This window comes from Amphiura filiformis, chromosome 20 (assembly GCF_039555335.1).
Source record: "Amphiura filiformis chromosome 20, Afil_fr2py, whole genome shotgun sequence".
Lineage (NCBI taxonomy): Eukaryota > Metazoa > Echinodermata > Ophiuroidea > Amphilepidida > Amphiuridae > Amphiura > Amphiura filiformis.
Window position 1 is genome coordinate 16021894 of NC_092647.1, and position 19047 is coordinate 16040940.

The 19047-nt window shown below is 36.7% G+C and overlaps 1 protein-coding gene across 1 annotated transcript; it reads left to right on the forward strand.

The window, feature by feature from the left end:
- Window positions 1–869: 869 nt before the first annotated feature.
- LOC140142154 (C-type mannose receptor 2-like) lies at window positions 870–18776 on the forward strand. Its single transcript, XM_072164120.1, has 13 exons — window positions 870–891; window positions 2833–2859; window positions 3643–3816; window positions 5557–5673; window positions 7347–7460; window positions 7921–8157; window positions 8537–8752; window positions 10913–11073; window positions 14415–14525; window positions 15537–15655; window positions 16921–17069; window positions 17318–17529; window positions 18639–18776. The coding sequence occupies exons 1-13, from the start codon at window positions 870–872 to the stop codon at window positions 18774–18776; spliced, it is 1797 nt and encodes a 598-aa protein (XP_072020221.1).
- Window positions 18777–19047: the final 271 nt, after the last annotated feature.

Consider the following 19047-nt stretch of genomic DNA (forward strand, 5'->3'; position numbering starts at 1 on the left):
TTTATAGAATCAGTATTACCACAAAAAGGCAAAAAAAGATGAAAAATTTGATAAAAAAAGGAATATGTATGTTAAAAACAGCTAAAACATATTCATGATATTAGTATGATAGCTGTTGGTACTTTCAAGATCTGGAATTGCAAATTATATAATGTTTTGTTAGAAAAAGTAATAAATGATCACATCAAACAACCGCGCCGTCTTTCTGTATGGGTGTGAAACCTGGACGCTAAATGCCGAGATGGAAAAGAGGATTAACGTGTTTGAGATGAACTGCGTGAGAAGGCTCCTGCAGGTCCATTACTACCATTATACAAGTAAGGGCAATGATGGAATTTTCATTGGAGAGCACGAACATCTGATCTCCATTGTCAAAAGAAGACAACTCCAGGTGTTTATTAGCCATGTAATCAGGTGGAAGAACAGTCTAGCAAACACCATTCTGCAAGGAGGTACAGATGGGGTAAGGAAGAGAGGAAGACCAAAGAAGACGTGGATTGATAACATCAAAGACTGAACTGGACTGAACATTGACCAGCTCATACGAACAGCTGAGGACAGAAAACTTTGGAAATTGTTAATCTTTAAAGCCATCATTACTTCTCCCCAACGGCCTCCTAGCTATGGGACATTATACAAATATATACTGCCATGAGAGGTTCTGGTTAAAACTATGGGCCCGAGGTGAGATCAATAGTACTATTTTCCTTCGGGGCTGCGCCCCTCAGGAAAATAGTACTATTGATCTCAGCGAGGGACCATAGTTTTAACCAGAACCTCGAATGAAGGCAGTATATATTTGTTTTATATCCTTCATTCATAGATTTTTTGTTCATTGATTGGTTAAAAGATTACATGAAAACTCCACCATGCTTCAAGATAGGCCTATAGGTAGGGCCTATATGCACGGTAGGCCGGTTTAGGCGGTTCAAGGACTCGCACTCTAATGTGAGTGTTTTTTAAGCTTACTCATTGTCAGTGTTTATTTGTTCAAGTTGTATCTTCATTTCACTGTGCCTTCATTCATAGATTTACATGTAAAAAGATTAACATGTAAACTCGAAGGCCATCATGCATCTTGCATCGGGATAGGCCTCCGTATGCACGCACGGTACTAGGCCGGCTGCCTTCATGCATGCATGGCCTTAGCTTAGGCGGTCCGAGACTTTTCTCGCACTGTCAGTATTTGTTTTTAAGCTTACCATGTCAGTGTCGCTCATAATCTGACTGTGTTGGTCTGAATTCAGTAAATATTCCTGCGCTAGAACTGGTAAGAAAGTTCAAATTAAACAGCTGAAATCGTGAATCTTCTTCGGCAGTAGCAGCCACTCAAGCTTGATAATTTCGCCATGTATGTGTTGTCGCTTTACGGCAGTGACAAAATATTCTCATAGTCAATGTCGACGTTCAATGTTATTTTATGCTTTATGGACTGCGACGTGTGGGTATGCTCCCAGCAAACACAAAACGTTTTCGACATCATTCGCAAAAGGTTGTAAAAGGTTGTCAGAAAACGTCTAAATGTCGGGTTATATAAAGGGTATATTAAGAGTATAAAACGTTTTCATAACCTTAAAAAACATTTTTGATAAGCAAACTGCTCAGCAAACAAAAATGTTTTACAGAAAACGTTTAAATGTCGGGTTATATAAAGGGTATAAAAACGTTTTAATAACATTCCAAAAAGATTCTTGAAACCTTGATACAAAACATTCTAAACAGAATGTTATTTTGGGTTGAAAAAATATTTTGCGAAAAATGTTTGCCCAAAATATTTTCAATAACGTTTTAAAAACGTTTTCATGACCTTTATATAACCCGACATTTAAATGTTATTAAAAGGTTTTGAAAAAACATTTTAAGAACATTTCTGTGTTTGCTGGGTTCAAACATTTTAACATAATGTTATTTAAGTATTGACACAATATTTAGCAAAAATGTTTGCAAAAATAGTTTACTATAACATTTTTTGAAAACATTTAAATATTGTTGTAGTGTGTTTTCATACAAAACGTTTTAAAACGTTATCATGACCTTTATATAACCCGACATTTTAATGTTATTAAAACGTTTTTATCTAAACCAAAAGCCAAAAGATAACTTACTTAAAACGTTTTTAAAACGTTTTTGTGTTTGCTGGGCTGCTATCCGTAAATAGTAAATATCCAGAAGTACTATTTACGGCTTGGAGGTACTATTTACGGACGTAAATCGTACTTTTGTCCACTTCGTTCCAGAATAGTGTGTTTATTTTTGATCACGTGACACACTTTTAACAAATCAATGAACAAGAATCTATTAATGAAGGATATAAAGAGAGATATTCAAGCTAGTTCAAAGTTCAATCGCATGACGTAGATGTACTTTAGTTTATAAACATAAAATATCAAAACGGTGTGATTTAGATTATTGTAAGGGGGATGGTATTGAGTTGGTCAATATTTTCCATGTTTGACATGGATGACAATACACCTTCGCAAAATAGGTCTAGTTAGCACCAATACCTTCGTATACATAAGCACGAATACATAATAAATTTAAACCCATTTTGTTTGCGTTTAACTAGTCATTTTGTTTTTCCATAGGGAATTCTTAAACATTGGTATAAAACTGGCTTTTTACTGATTTACGGCTGATTGTATGGGAGGGGCTGGTATTTTCCGGAAGGGGACCTGCAGAATTTTTTTAATGCAATTGTGTCTTATGTATTATTTGTATCATTTCTTACATACATTACATACATTGCCAGGTTTGATACACAATCACCAAAGTAGATTTGCATTGTTATAACTTATACTTGAATTGATTTGACATGTTTTTTCTTTATTTCAGCTGATGCACCTACCCCTGAACCAACACGTAAGTAAATAACTTCTTCTGCAGCACACCGAAACTTGTTTCTCTGTATGTAGAGTAAAAGCCCTAATTATTATTTATTTCACATTTGAAGTTGCTGATGGATATAGTTTATAATTATAGATCATCCTTAATATAATTTGCACATTCCTGCCATTGAAGGGGTACACATCAATATTACACATCATAACATACCAAAGTATACATACATACGACGTCAGGAATAGTATCACATGATTATACTGATATGCAAGGGTGTAATGGGAATGTGTGGCTGTCAAGGGTCCCTTTTTGAGATCCTCCGGCAGTTCCAAAGACTCCGAGTTGGGGATCATGATGATCCAATTGATTAGTTCCAATTAAGTACAACTCCCCAAAATGTAGCTCTTGACCCAATGTTGGAAAAAAGCACAGCTCTGCAACCTATAATTTGACTCAATTTCTGTTCACTAGAAACATATCAAAATGTCAGTTCAGTAGCTCCATTTTGGCGGATAAATCAATTTTCAGTTTGGCGCTCTCTGCAACATACCCCTACCAAAATAAAAGTTGAGTGTCCCCCTGGGTATAAAACATGGAAACAATTTCTGGAAAAATTGGTATAAACTAATCAGCACATTGCTTGATGACATTTAGGAGCCCGTCCAGAAAGACATACAAGTCCAGCTTAGGAATTATTATAAGTCTTTGTGAAATGGACTCCTGACCTAGGTTGATGTAGGTCTTCTTGGTAGGTCTTCCATAAAACACATTCAAATCACCGATCATCAATAATCTACTTTTCAGCTGTTTTTGACCCTCGCTGTGGTCTTGGATGGGAGTTGGACCCTACAACACAGAATTGTTATCTATTCAGTGACACAGACTATTTGAGTTGGGCTGATGCTGAGGAAGTTTGTAACAAAGATGGAGGCAACCTGGCCAGTATCCAAGGAGTAGAAGAGCAGACATATATTAATGGTTGGTGCTTATCTGTCTACGAGGGTCATTAAAAAATTCAAAGTTTTACTTTCATCATCACATCTCTGTTTTTTTACGTGCCAGCCAATTGAAATTACCCATGATTACACTCGTAAATATAAGGTACAAAATAAAAGTTATTTGATGAAAATGTGATTTTTGGTTGTTTAGATATGTGTTGGTTAAAGCAAATACAGATTTGATACATCGGAAACGGTTACAAACTGAAGCCAAAGGTTTAGTAAGCATCATATGTAGCTTTAGATAATGTCCATAAAAATGTTTTCAAGATGTGGCTGTCCAACTGGCTTACTCAGGATACATATTTTGGTCTTACTTGAGCTCCTTGACATGCGTTGAGACTTCAAAATAAAATAAAACATGTTTTAGATGAGAAGAAAACATCAAAGGGTTCAACGAACATACAAATGACATTTGGCAGATTTCGACTAGACCACGTTTCTAGGGTAATGCGTAATTACGTCCTACTTTAAGCAATGGATGCATCTTGACATGGAAATAAGATGAACAGTTTGTGAATACAAAACCTATGCATAAGACTTATTTGATTTTAACTCATTAACTAGTTAATATGACTTACACCAACAAGTGCTCACCCGATCAAAATCAACAACCTAAGGAAAAGGTTCATTGCGAAGGCTATTCTGAACATGCATGTTGTTGTGCAAAAGACATGATATCCAGTAAAACTGTACTATCTGTAAGTATTGTATTGATTAAATTATTTGAACAAAAATTAAGCAAATTAACATGTTTAATGATTTTCAGAAATAAATCTGTAATGATTTCCGCATAGATATTGGCAACCTTTTGGATCAAAAATAGCCTTTCTTTTCAGCCCGTTTCCGACGTACCAAATCTGTATTCCCTTTAACCAACACATCTTAACAACCAAAAATCACATTTTAATCAAATACTATTTCACAGTCTGAAAAGCTACTATAGATCCAATTTCTGTAATCCTACACATACATTATGTGACTGCCTTTGGTGTCAAGCTTTGACTTTCCTAAACTATCAACTAGTACCATCATTAAGAATGAATAGGGTCAGGTGTTATGTGTAAGTATGTCAAATAAGTTATTAACAAGTGTCTCAAAATGTTGTCTGCATGTCGACTAGCTCTTCTGTCTGTCTAATAAGCATACGGATGTGTGAATCTTTGATAAGTCAGATGAATACCGTAAAACCCCGTCTACAAGCAAGTTTTTTATGAAAGCGACATTAATTCGAAGCAAGCGTGAATATACCAATACAATAGATTGGTCTTAAAATAATACTTGTTTGTGTATGCTTGGATCCGTAATTTATTTGCTCAAACTCCATAATGGCGCCTGTATTAATGTAGCTTTCATCAGAAGCACTCTATATGCTTGTAGACGGGGTTTTACGGTATGCTGCCATCATCCTTAATTTGCTCTTTGATTGCATAAAATGTATCGTTATTTGATTCATGTCAGAATGGTCCATTATATGGCGACATATTTATTACACATCAAGTATAAGATGAATGCAAGTAGTGTCTTGGTCATTTATCATGCATTTTTAGAGTCAGGGTGTAGGAAGGCACCGGCAATGCCCCTGGTGTGCACATGCAGCCCTTTGTAAACGCTCGCTATTGCCACAAATTTATTTAAGTTCGACAGAGAAATAACATTATAATTAGCTATAGGGCCTACCTGTTGCAAATAGCCTGTACCATGTCTTGTATCTTTGCAGCACGACTGAAGTACATGAATGAGGCCACTATGTGGATTGGAGCTAATGATTTGTCTGTAGAAGGTGGCTGGCAATGGAGTGACGGAGGTCCATTCAGATATCTTAACTGGAATCCAGGTATGTATATGCTTGCATGGGAGGGAGGGGGAACACAAGTGATTCTGCGGTATGGATTGGATGATTTGTCTGTAGAATGTGGCTGGCAATGAAGCAGTGGAGATCCATTCAGATATCTCATCTGGAATCCAGAATGTTTTTGTATAATTTAGGGTGAGACAAAGAAAAAGACAAAAATACAATGAAGAATATGCACTTGTTCCAGACCTTTTAAGAAAACACTCCAACTGTCAACCTGTTTACTGAATATTGCAACCCAAAGTTATATCAAACATTATCAAGTTATATCAAACAGCTTGAAAATGCACCCCAAATCTGCCACACTACCACATACCACTCTTTCCAATAAGAGCCCCCACCCACCATACACACATATATCTTACAATATTAATTCATGAAGCAGATACGGATGCACTCTGTTGAAAATCCACTCCATTGATACCTTGTTACATGTGTACATCCACATCTGCCTCCAAATGAAACAATGCCAGTATCATAATATATGATTTTAAACTTTTGATCTCAACACAAGATTAGCCATACCTCAAATTTTCGGTCGTAACTTCGACCTTCATCGGGAGACTGGCAACCCAAGTTTGGGATCAATGACCTTTTGGACACTTGACCCCAACACTTGGTCGTAGACTCTTGGTAGCTGGTATAGGCCCCCGTCACGGTTAAGTGAAGGTTGGTTGACTCTGATGAAGGTCGAAGTTATGACCGAAAATTTGAGATATGTCTAATCTCGTGTTTGGATCAAAAGTTTAGAATCATAAATTATGATGTCTACCAACACAGATGAACTTTCATGCTAATAATGCCAGTATCAGACATGTCAGATCTAGAGGTGCATGGGATTTACCAGCATGCAGTAATTCTTGATTAGATCTATAAAATTATGGATTATCATATCCTTAAAATTGCAACCGCTTTTCCAATCTTTGATTCTCTCGATCTGAAATCCATATAAATCAAAGGTTTAATAATATTATGTAAACAAATCCAGTAAACTACTCACGTCTTTAGCTTTCGCCATCTTGTATGATGGCTTTCTCAAAAGTGACTTGGTTCACTGCTTCAGGAGGGTGAAAGTGCATAGGAACAATGCCGGAAACTACGTCACGCTATTGTTCGACCTAGGCTACATATTTTTAACGCATGCGTGTTCGTCAATACAGCTTTAGACTCCTCCACCTTCGCAACACGGTACGTGGAGTGACTGGAATCACACTGACGGCGGAGGAGAATACTAGCTGGTCAAACAGTTTAATTATATCAAGCATATAATACCTAAGCAATCATCGTCATTTGATCTATTTACTCACAGAATATATTGTATACTCAAAATATAATTTTAAAATAGTAAACCTGTTAACTTATATATTTGTGTACTAAAATACAAGGACACGTGATGTCGAAGACAAAATGGCCGCTAATCCGCCTATTGTGAGACCTAGGATACATATTTCGAAAGAGGGCAGCAGACTAGGATGCCTATCCCTTTGTCTATTATTCCTGACTGCTTCTCCCGCAGAAACCGGCTGTAGCCTCATTCCCAGGGTGTGATGATGTTTACATAATTAAACCTTTGATAACCAAACCAATCCTACAGATGAAACTGTTCAGTATATAAATCAAGTGTATTTTTTTATTTAGTGGTATTCTCTTTACAGGTGAACCGAATAACTATGATGGTAATGAGCACTGTACAGAAGTTTTTGCATCTAATGGAAAATGGAATGATGATAGTTGCGATGAAAAGATGGGATATATATGTAAAAAGACAGGTTAGTCAATCAGTTCTTTTAGATTGGCGTGATGCCCTAAAATGTCAATTTTGCAGATATTTTGTGAAAAGTGGACTTTCTTCCCCAAATTTTGACCTTTTTTTGACCCAAAAAAAGGTTTAAAATCCATTTTTTTTGGCTCGCCACGCTCGCAAATTCTTAAATGTTGGGACTTTTTTGTATACTTTTGGCTACAATTCTGATTCAGCTAATGATTTCCTCTATCTTTTATCCTTCCTTTGCTCACGGCGCATAAATGTACCAACAGAAAAATCCTTGCTCATGGCGCATAAATATTCCAAAGTGCATCCATTGATTATGCTTGTGTTTGATTTTGTTGCGTGGATTCTATATCTCTTGGATGGGGCACTTTTCCTGTCAAGATAAGTTTTGATGGTGAAACTGTTGAAACTTGATACTTGATTAACTCCCAGTGTTCCATATTTTGATTTATATTCAGGTTACATCACATCTCATTTCACTGTATCACCCAACCTGTATCTGCCTGGCAATGATAATTTCCGTCTACGAGGCGTCTACCCAGATGAATGCGCTAGAGCTTGCGTAGAAGAGACCTCTTTCGATTGCCTGTCATTTGACTATAACAAGCCAACAAGAGAATGTGATCTGAGTGATACAACAGGACAGCTTAGTGGAGAATTGATCACTGACATAAATTTTGATTACTACGAAAAAAGTAAGTATTCATTATCTTACTAACATTGAGCTATTTCGGGGGTTCTTCATTTAGTTTTGCTGTGTAACTAGATAATACAAAGACATTTTTATGGGCCAGAAAGCTGCTGGTATTGGTTTTTGCACATAATGCTAATAATGGCTGCATGTCCATTTCCTTACAGACTCCATCTAACCTACCGGTTGTATATTGAAAACTCAATATTTGTGTGTAGTGCAAGGTGCACTAATATTCTCAATCTATATACATGTAGTGCAATGTGTTGGAACACACCCCATCCATGTTACTCTTCCACCCAGCTATAGAGGTGACCAGGTCTGTACAGAATATATCAGACCTGAATATCAGTTAATATTTATCTCTCATTCTTCACTCATAGTGCTAGATGTTGGCCCAGACCCTGACCCTCCCACTCTCCCACCCAGCTATCGATGTGATGAAGGCTGGGCTGGCTACGGCAGTTATTGTTATCAGGTTCAAAATGTACTTCAATCCATGGAAGAGGCTAGGACGAGATGTCGTACACTTGGAGGGGATCTAGTGTCTATCCACAACAAAGGGGAGAATGATTTTGTTCTCAATACTGTGAAATCAGGTGAGATATAACAGCTATTATTTCTTCCAATAATTCTTAGCGTAACCCGTCATGAGATTTCTTAGTGTAGATTATTCATCATGATGCAGTCATGTCTACAGTAGAATTCAACTCGACCTTTGCAGGACTTAAACCCCATTAAAAGCTATTAAACCAAGATAACACTCATTGAAAACAGCTCAACTGATTAAATCATATCTTCTCTGGTTAAATACACACAACATATGTGTCTGCTTTACACGTACAATGGAGCAATGAGCTGGGATTATCCTTTCAGTTGGGTGAACGATTATAAAGCGAGCGCTAGAGAACAATTGTGTGTGTCTTTGTTTACGAAATGAGACAATACGTGCTTATTGTTAACCAGCGTTCTTGAAAATGAGAAACATGGTGGTTTGCAGACTTAACACGGTTTGGAAATAATTTCTTCATATTTTTTGGTGTTATCTGTCGTTTACATATCCTTCCTAAAACACCAAAGTACGCATATTTCCAAACATCTAAATTAGCTAAAAATTTAGGACATGTTACAAAACTATATTGTCTAGAATTTTAGAAGAGTAGGCCTACTTTTAATATTGGCCGGTTATTTTTCACACAGCGACGTTAACTAGGCAATGTACTATTACCTATAACATTAACTAAAACACCAAAGTACGCATATTTCCAAACATCTAAATTAGCTAAAAATTTAGGACATGTTACAAAACTATATTTTCTAGAACTTTAGAAGAGTACTTTTAATATTGGCCGGTTATTTTTCACACAGCGACGTTAACTAGGCATATCCCCATACTTTTAACGTAGGCTATTTGTAGAGGTCACGCGTCAATGGGAAAGAGCACTGTGTATTGTGTATAGGAAAACGGACAGTAAGTAACTGCAGTATGTAAGAGCAAATAGAAATTTGTAAATATATGAAATTAAATTGCTACTCACTATGCTACATTACGCCTGGAAACACTGGACTTCTACACATGATGCAGTCATGTCTACAGTAGAATTCATCTCGACCTTTGCAGGACTTAACCCCATTAAAAGCTATTAAACCAAGATAACACTCATTGAAACAGCTCAACTGATTAAATCGGATCTTCTCTGGTTGTGCACAAGTGACTGTTTTCATGTGCGATATCGCAATAAAGCTGCTATTCATAGCTTCAGTTGGGTAACCGATTATAAAGGAAACGAAAGGAAACAATGTTATGTGTGGCTTTGTTCACGAAATCAGACAATGTCGTGCTTTTTGTAAACCAGCATTCTTGAAAATGAGCAACATAATGATTTTTGACTTAACACGGTTTAGAAATAATTTCTTCATATTTTTGGTGTTATCTGTCGTTTACATATCCTTCCTAAAACACCAAAGTACGAGTATTTCCAAACATCTAAATTTGCTAAAAATTTAGGACATGTTACAAAACTATATTGTCTAGAATTTTAGAAGAGTACTTTTAATATTGGCCGGTTATTTTTCACACAGCGACGTTAACTAGGCAATGTACTATTACCTATAACATTAACTAAAACACCAAAGTACGAATATTTCCAAACATCTAAATTAGCTAAAAATTTAGGACATGTTAAAAACTATATTTTCTAGAACTTTAGAAGAGTACTTTTAATATTGGCCGGTTATTTTTCACACAGCGACGTTAACTAGTCATATCCCTATACTGTTAACGTAGGGCTATTTGTAAAGGTCACGCGTCAATGGGAAAGAGCACTGTGTATTGTGTATAGGAAAACGGACAGTAACTGCAGTATGAGGCATCTGACTGATGGTGATGTAATATGTAATGATGATGGGGGACAACCTTTTGGTACCTGGACCCATGCGTGCGACAGCTAAACCGTAGTCTCTTTTTCTTGCCATTTTTCATGCGATTCCTAACAAGTATCAGGACATGGAAATAAAGCATTAGTGAGACAGTTTTCTTTAAATGCCATATTTTGTTTTCACTTTTGTAAAATTTATTTTTGAAAAAATGTCCTCTTTTTGCTTGTTTGTCTGTTTGAATGAAGGTGTGCATTCAAAGTAGAAAATGATTCACTTAAACACTAACTTTAAAACAATACAGAATATAACAAATACACAATTTGAAATTTTATTGGTTCCTATAGTTACACAATCAAATGATTTAATTCACTTATTATTAGCTGGTGTATCAAGCCCAATTTGGACTGGTCTAAATGACCTGACTCTTCAAAGCTCCTTTGATTGGACGGATGGCAGTGAAGTAGACTTTACATGGTGGAATACTGGTGAACCAAATAACTATGGCGACAAAGGTGAAGATTGTGTGGAAATGTATGGTAATGTAAGTAAACATAACTACACATTTTTATAACTTTTTAAATATTAAAGCCATATTGTAACATTTGCACTCAATATTTGTAAAACATTCTGACGGTTGTAATGTACTTTAATAAACCAACATAACCAACATATCCAGTGGCGTAGCTGGGATTTTTCCAGGGGGGGGGGGGGCAAGCCTGTATGGGGCGGGGGCCCAAATCCACCAAACAAAAATCTTGCCGCCCCTTCCTCAACAGCCCGAAAAGGTTGACCCAATTTTTTTTCCGGTGGTTTGAAAAAGTGAAGACCAAATGATTATAGGCGCTAGCGCCCTAAAAGCAACACATTTTGATATATATAGTACCATTTTTCCCCTCCTCTCCCTCTCTCCTCCCTTTTTTTTTCTCTCTCTCTCTCTCTCTCTCTCCTTTTTCCTTTTTTTCCTTGCGCTAGGGGCGGGGGCCCAAATACCGCTAGGGGCGGAGGCCCAAACAGGCAATTTTGCCAGGGGGCAATTGCCCCCGCCCCCCGACAGCTACGCCACTGAACATATCCTGCAAAAAGCAAGCATTTAGGTGCTGTATTTGTGACACAATCCAACATTTAAAATAAAACGTTATTCCCACAATCTAAATATTAGTCGCATGCATATGTGTTGTTCAAAACACAGTATGTACATTTTCCTTGTTTTACCTTATTTGTTCGATGGAAGCTCTATAGTCCGACGGTTCTTTATTCCGACGGTTCTTTAGTCCGAAGGTTCTTTAATCCGACGGTTCTTTATTCCGATGGTTCTTTATTTCGAAGGTTCTATTAAAACGGTTCTTTAGCCCGAATATGAAAATAGGCTCTATAGTCCGAATTTAAAAAAGGGTTCTATAATCCGAATATGGAAACAGGCTCTATAGTCCGAATTTAAAAAAAAGGTTCTATAGTCCGAAATTGCAAAAGGGTTCTATAGTCCGAAACGGATACCGTGTTCTTTAGTCCGAATTGGTAAACAGGTTCTATAGTCCGAATTTTATTTTAATCATTTGTTTCAGTGTCAAATCATCAATTGTTAAATACAAATCCGCTAAAGTTCAACATGGTTGCTTTTTCTGGATATTTTACGTAGCATACATTGACGTTTATCTTCATTCTGGTGGTATTTTCTTTTGTTCATTCTATTATAATATTATATACTGTAAGATACTAAATAACCTACGATGTATTCGATGCATGTAAATGCTGCGGCATTAATGTAGTCATTTAAACAAATTAGTTTACAGAATAGTCAAAGTATGGTTTTATCTTGCGATTGGGGGGGGGGGGTGTAAAATATCCTGGCTGGCTTTTATAGCTCTTTCTTAAAATCCCTTTCTCATTTTTGTTTGTTCTATATTCAAATTTCTTTCGGTCTATCTTTATTACATTCTTTCTTTCTTCTTCTTGTTCTTTATGTAATGTTCATTATTTTGTTCATTATCTTTGTATTCATTGTTCTTTCATTTGGACTTCCTTTTAGTCTTTATTCAGTTGTTTCATTTGTTCTTTCGTTTATTTTCTTTCATTGTGTCTTTCCTTCTTTTTTCTGTTTTTTTTGTGTGTGTTTTTTTCGTACTTTTTCAGGTTTCTTTATATTTTCGTTCCATTCATTATTTTTCTTTTCGTTTCTGATGGTGTAAAAATATGTCAACATTTGATCGTATTTTTAGGATCTTTGTTTACAGTAAGTTAAGTACAGTAAGTACTCAGGATTTGATTTTGATGACGGGGGGGGGGGGCTAAAAGTAGCGTTATCCCGCTTACCATAAACTCTGCTATTATCTAGCTAGATGCAGTAAATGTTAATGTTATGAACAATTCGGACTATAGAGCCTTTTTACTGATTCGGACTAAAGAAAACGGTATCCGTTTCGGACTATAGAACCCTTTTGCAATTTCGGACTATAGAACCCTTTTTTAAATTCGGACTATAGAGCATATTTTCATATTCGGACTAGAGAACCGTTTTTAAAATTCGGATTAATGAACCTCTTTTAATATTCGGATTAGGGAACTTTTTTAAAATTCGGACTATAGAACCTTCGAAATAAAGAACCGTCGGAATAAAGAACCTCTTTTTAATTTGTTTTCGGACTAGAGAACCTCTTTTAAAATTCGGACTAGCGAATGCTATGAACATATGTTCGGACTAGCGAACCTTCGGACTAAAGAACCTTCGGATTATAGAGCAGTCCTGATTTGTTCAGCTCAAAGATAAGAGGGATATATCTAAAACTAACATTTTGTGGAAGAAGAATGCAAATTTAATTCTTTGTGGTCCCTGGGGAGGAACAGGAAATCAAACTTTCAGGGTTTTCATGGATATAGCCGTATTTGAGTGATTTACTACAAAATTAGCACAATTACCATGATTAATCCAAATTTGTCAACATTTTAGTATAGAATCAGCATAATTTCCTGTGATTTTGCAGATTTTAGCCAAATTTAACATACATGACATAATCAGGCCCTTGCAACTTCTATACCAGCAAACTGTGTAATTAGATGGCAATTACAAAGGGCTATTCTTACTTTTTGAAGCAGAAAAATGATACTGCCAAAAAAGAGGAGCCTATGTACATATTAGTAGTGATTACTGTAAAGACTAACGTTGAAAATGATGTAATTTGACAACGGCGGACCTCATAAAAAATTAACTGCAGGAAAACAATACTGCAGTGTAATGTAGCTAGAACTGGTTCCCTTTGATCGCGATGTCCAGATTGCGAGTATGGAGGGCTCTTGCCTCCAAGCGGCGGCGAGCGTGAAGCACTAGACCGAGCGGTGGAGTTGGAGTGTCATCATAGTACAGTACTGGTACAATATAGACTAAGTAGAACAGCGTCGTAATATCATGACTTATGTTCAAAAGTATGACTTCACTTTCCTCAGATCGATTTGTCAAGTCTTCAGTCCATCGCACTACGTGCTCTTTTATAGTCTGTAATGTAAATATCATGACCCCATGTTCTAAGGCTAGAGTACATGTGGCAATGTTTAGGTATACCATCAAATTAAAAAAAGTCCAATGTAAATGAATGTACAATACAATACAATAAACGGAATTTATATAGCGCCTTAGCATAAGAATGAACAAAGCGCTTTACAATGATCTTAAAAGTACAACTTACACTACATCTTAGGCTACAGTAAAATGTACAACTTAATTAAAAATAAAAAATAAAAAACTTAGTTTGGAAACAAATAGGTTTTCAGATTAGATTTAAAAGTATGAAAATGTATGACTTAATCTGCTAAGAGTAGCCATGTGCTTAAAATTCTTGTTCTGACAATAAACTCAACATGTTCAATGATCTTCAATTATCTTTGTCGCAGGGAGCTTGGAATGACCAGGATTGCTCAGATCGTGTTCCATCTGTGTGTAAGATTATGAAGAAAGACCTACCACCAACTCAATTCCCAGTCACGCCATCTGGATGTAGTCTGGTAAGCTGTTTTTGTTTTATTGGGCAAAACAGGATAATATTGTTTTGATCTCAAACATTAATACTTATTTTTCTGAAATCAGGAGTATTACCATTATTGTGGGTGATGATAAAGCAATGTGGGTTGTAGCTATTATATCATTATTGTCTTGTTTCTGTAGGGCTAGATTCTATACCAATATTCCTGTTAGTATGTTGAGGGTGATGATAAAGCAAAGTGGTCTGATGCTATTATATCATTATTGTCTTGTTTCTGTAGAGCTGGGTTCCATACCTATATTCCTGTTACTATGTTGAGAGTGATGATAAAGAAATGTGGATTGATACTATTATATCATTATTGTTTATTTCTGTAGGGCTGGGTTCCATACCAATATTCCTGTTACTATGTTGAGGGTGATGATAAAACTATGTGGGTTGATCCTATTATACCATTATTGTTTTGTTTCTGTAGGGCTGGATTGATGTTATTATATCATCGTTTTGTTTCTGTATGCATGGTAGGGCTGGGTTCCATAATCATATTCGTGTAATCAGTGGCGTAGCCAATGGGGGCAGGGAGGCTGGTGCCCCCCGCTCGTATTGGCCGTCGGTTCATGTAAGGACGTCGGTAGACGGAAGGCGTTGGTGAAAAACAAATTGGGTTAACAATTTTTACCCAGGGTAACAGAAAAAAGGGGAGAATTGTAAAAAAATGATGAAAAAGTTTGAATGAAATTGAATTTTACATAAAATTGTTATGTTTTTATGATAATCCTTTATATCCTATAATCTTTTTTTTTTTTTTTTTTTGCTCTTCACTTTTTCAAACCATGCAAAAAAAAAAAATTTGGGGCCAACAAATCACAACTTCCGTCGGCAAACATTTTTTCCGTCGGTACATTTACAAGTTGTGCCCCCTCGGTTCCGAAATCCTGGCTACGCCACTCTTCGTGTTACTATGTTGAGAGTGACGATAAAGCAATGTCGCGTCGGTTGAAGCTATTATATCATTATCGTTTTGTCTCTGTAGGGCTGGGTTGCATACCAATATTCCTGTTACTATGTTGAGACTGATGATAAAGTAAAGTGGTCTGAGGCTATTGACAAGTGTGGCGTCAAAGGTGGAGACTTAATGTCCATTGCTGATAGGTAAGGCAAGATGTTGGTATGCTATTTTATTAGGCCTATATAATATTGATTGTGAGATGGGGTTGGTGGAGCACACCGACCATGGCAATATGCTAAGGTTGGCATTCAGTAACATACCTCTTTTAAGGCCTAACAGTGGCCTGTTACTGAAGAGTTAAAAGTCTATTAGATATAACTTCCAATGGCCTTGCCTCATGTACAGACACTACTGTAAATTGATGTATCTATAAGTAACTAGGACTAACCGATGCTTGATTGATGGGAGCATGATCAAAACACTATCCCGGAGATTGTTGTTCTGATGGCAACTAAACATCAAATCGCCTATAAGAATATCCATGCAGATCTGTAGGAAACAGCCAAAGAACTACACTGCAGCAAGAAACTAAAGAAACAACGGCTATCATGGCAAGGACATCTACTGAGAACTAAACATCAGATGGCCTGAAAGAATATCCATGCAGATCTCTAGGAAACAGCCAAAGAACCACACTGCAGCAAGAAAATAAAGAAACAACAGCTATCATGGCTAGGACATGAGAACTAAAGATCAGATGGCCTAAAAGAATATCCATGCAGATATATAGGAAACAACCAAGAACCACACTGCAGCAAGAAAATAAAAAACAACGGCTATCATGGCTAGGACATCTACTGAGACTGCCTGAAGACACATCAACCAGAAAAGCCATGGCCGGATATCTGCGCAAAATGAAAAAACCTAGAGGAAAGCACAAAAGTACTTGGAAATCATAAATTGATTGAGGGTGAACATGTGACTTCATGCAACAGTTCTTTTATCTCTGTCAACCCTTTCCAAGCTGCCTACTAAAATCACAGTACATCTGTACTGCTTTTGATGCGGCCTGATCTGGCGCTTGTATCTATCTGCAATATATCATGATTTCAATCGGTGGCTACAGCTGCTTTCCACTGTCAACCCCAACCCATGGGAGCTGTGGATGCACCTAATATTGACATCTCAGCTGACATAATGTAGCCCCTAGATCCCACCTGTAAAATGCTTGGCAGCGGTAATAATATCCAATTTACCAGTGGTATTAGTGGTATTTGCTTCAAAAACTTGATGACCTCTAATCTGAAGTATCTAATCAGTGTTACTTGAGTCATCTTAGCTTTCACTAGAAATTACAGTCCAGTGAACTTGCAAGGACCCACACAAGGCCTAACTTGTGATTGTCCTCATTACATTTAGGAGATGGTGTGACAAAGAGCACAAATTATTTCTTCTTTCTAAATTTCAGATTTGAGCAATCAGTGCTTGCCAGTCAATTAGGTTTACAGGATGGTCAAATGTTCTGGATTGGATTCAGTGATTTGGCTAGTCCTGGAGAATATACTTGGAGTGATGGTAGTCCTGTGACATACACACACTGGGACCAAGGAATGCCAGGTAAACTATCAGGCCTGTAGGTAGAAGGGAAGGATAGTATGATGGTAGTCCTGTGACATACACACACTGGGACCAAGGAATGCCAGGTAAACTCACAGGCATGTAGCAAGAAGGGCAGGGTAGTATGATGGTAGCCCTGTGGCATATACACACTGGGACCAAGGAATGCCAGGTAAACTATCAGGCCTGTAGCTAGAAGGGAAGGGTAGTATGATGGCAGCCCTGTAATTTTGTCATATGATTTTCAGATAACAGCAATGGTGACTGTGTGGCAGCTACTTCTGGTGTTGTTGCTGGTATGTGGCAAGATAAAGCATGTTATGATGAATTGAACTATGTCTGTGAGAAAGGAAGAATTGGCTTCACAGCTCCCCCAGTGACACAGCCTCCACCACCAACACAACCCAGCAATCAAGGTTGTGCAACAGGATGGATTGGATATGGGAATAACTGCTTTAGGGTAAGCTTTTGGTGTCCGCCATAGCAAACCTTCAACACAATGGTCTGTATCCAAGATTTTGACTGATATTGTGTTTGGGTGCAGTAGCCGTGCCATGGGGGGTGCCCATAAACTAAGCTTCCACCAAAAGTGCAAGAAAATCAATACCAAATGTGTCATATTTGTAATGTGTACACTTGTCCCAACTTAAACTTATATGGAATCAGGCAGATTTGTAGGTCAACAGAGCAATTTCAACATAATGTATTATTCAGACCTTGAGTCCACCATAGATTATGTGGTTACACAATCAAACTAGCCAGTGGCTTTCACTTTACCTTGTTATTTCGGCTTAAAGTGGATAGAAACCCTTTTCTGAGTAAAGAATAACAACATTTTGACAAGATTGTTGCATGTGACAGATACAACTGTCTTTCAAAACTATTTCATTTTCTGCTGTTTACAAGAACATCCAGCAAGGACTGACAGATACATATTTCTTGTTCTCATTGGAAAAAAAAACATGAAATGCAGATACCTTAATTATTTAATATTTCTTTATTTAATTGATTTTAAGGCAAATATGATAATTTCAAATTTTGTTTTCATCAACTGTTATTTTCATGATTTGAATATTTGTAGCTTTTAATAAAACACCAAAATGCTTCTCCTGTAAAACGACAAAATGCACTGACATGACAATCAGAGTCTTAGCTAGGATTTGACAAATGCCTGTTAATTTCACCAAAACTACCTGTCCAAACATTCACCCTGAAAACATAAACCAGACCTCTGTCCCTTCTGAGGATTGAACTCAAATAGCTATTGCTATAGTCTTGATTTATTTATCTGGTCTTGTTTGGAGTTCACAGAACTTATTCAAACATTATTTTTTAGAATTTTGCATATGTCACAGGCATTAATTTTGCACGTCCCAGGAGCAAACTTTCTGTCTAAAATGATGGGTGAATGGAATGTTAGCTAACACCGTGATGACAATACAGTTTCAAAACTTTAAAAATTAATATCCAACATAATTCGTGCACATTTTAAATAGAGAAGTCTTAGAAAAGTTTTTTTGATTTTTTCAACCATGATAATTAACATTTTGTTTCTTTTAAACTTCCCAGGTTGATGAAGTGCCAAATTCGGAAACCTTGTTCTGGGTAGATGCTCAACAGCACTGTCGTAACATGGGAGCAGAACTGGCCAGTTTCCATAGCGGAGATGAAGAAGACTATGTAAAATCACAAGCTAATGTTATGTAAGTAGTTCATTTTCAGTCTTAAAACTATTTGAAGATCAGTACCATTGACTGAATGTTCTTAGTCATGTTACCATTGCAATAATAATAATAATGATAATGATAATGATAATGATAATGATAATGATAATGATAATGATAATGATAATAATAATAATAGTATTTAAATGTGTAAGCTATAAAATTGTGTAAGATTCAGTTAATGAAATTGTTTATCTGCTTCCAGTACCCCAGGTGCAGGATTCTGGTTTGGGCTACATGATCAAAGTACCGAA

Coding starts and splice junctions, on each gene's coding strand:
- LOC140142154 (XM_072164120.1), top strand. CDS start 870: ATGCTTCAAGATAGGCCTATAG. Junction 3,817..5,556: donor AGAGCAGACATATATTAATG/GTTGGTGCTTAT, acceptor GTATCTTTGCAG/CACGACTGAAGTACATGAAT. Junction 5,674..7,346: donor ATATCTTAACTGGAATCCAG/GTATGTATATGC, acceptor TTCTCTTTACAG/GTGAACCGAATAACTATGAT.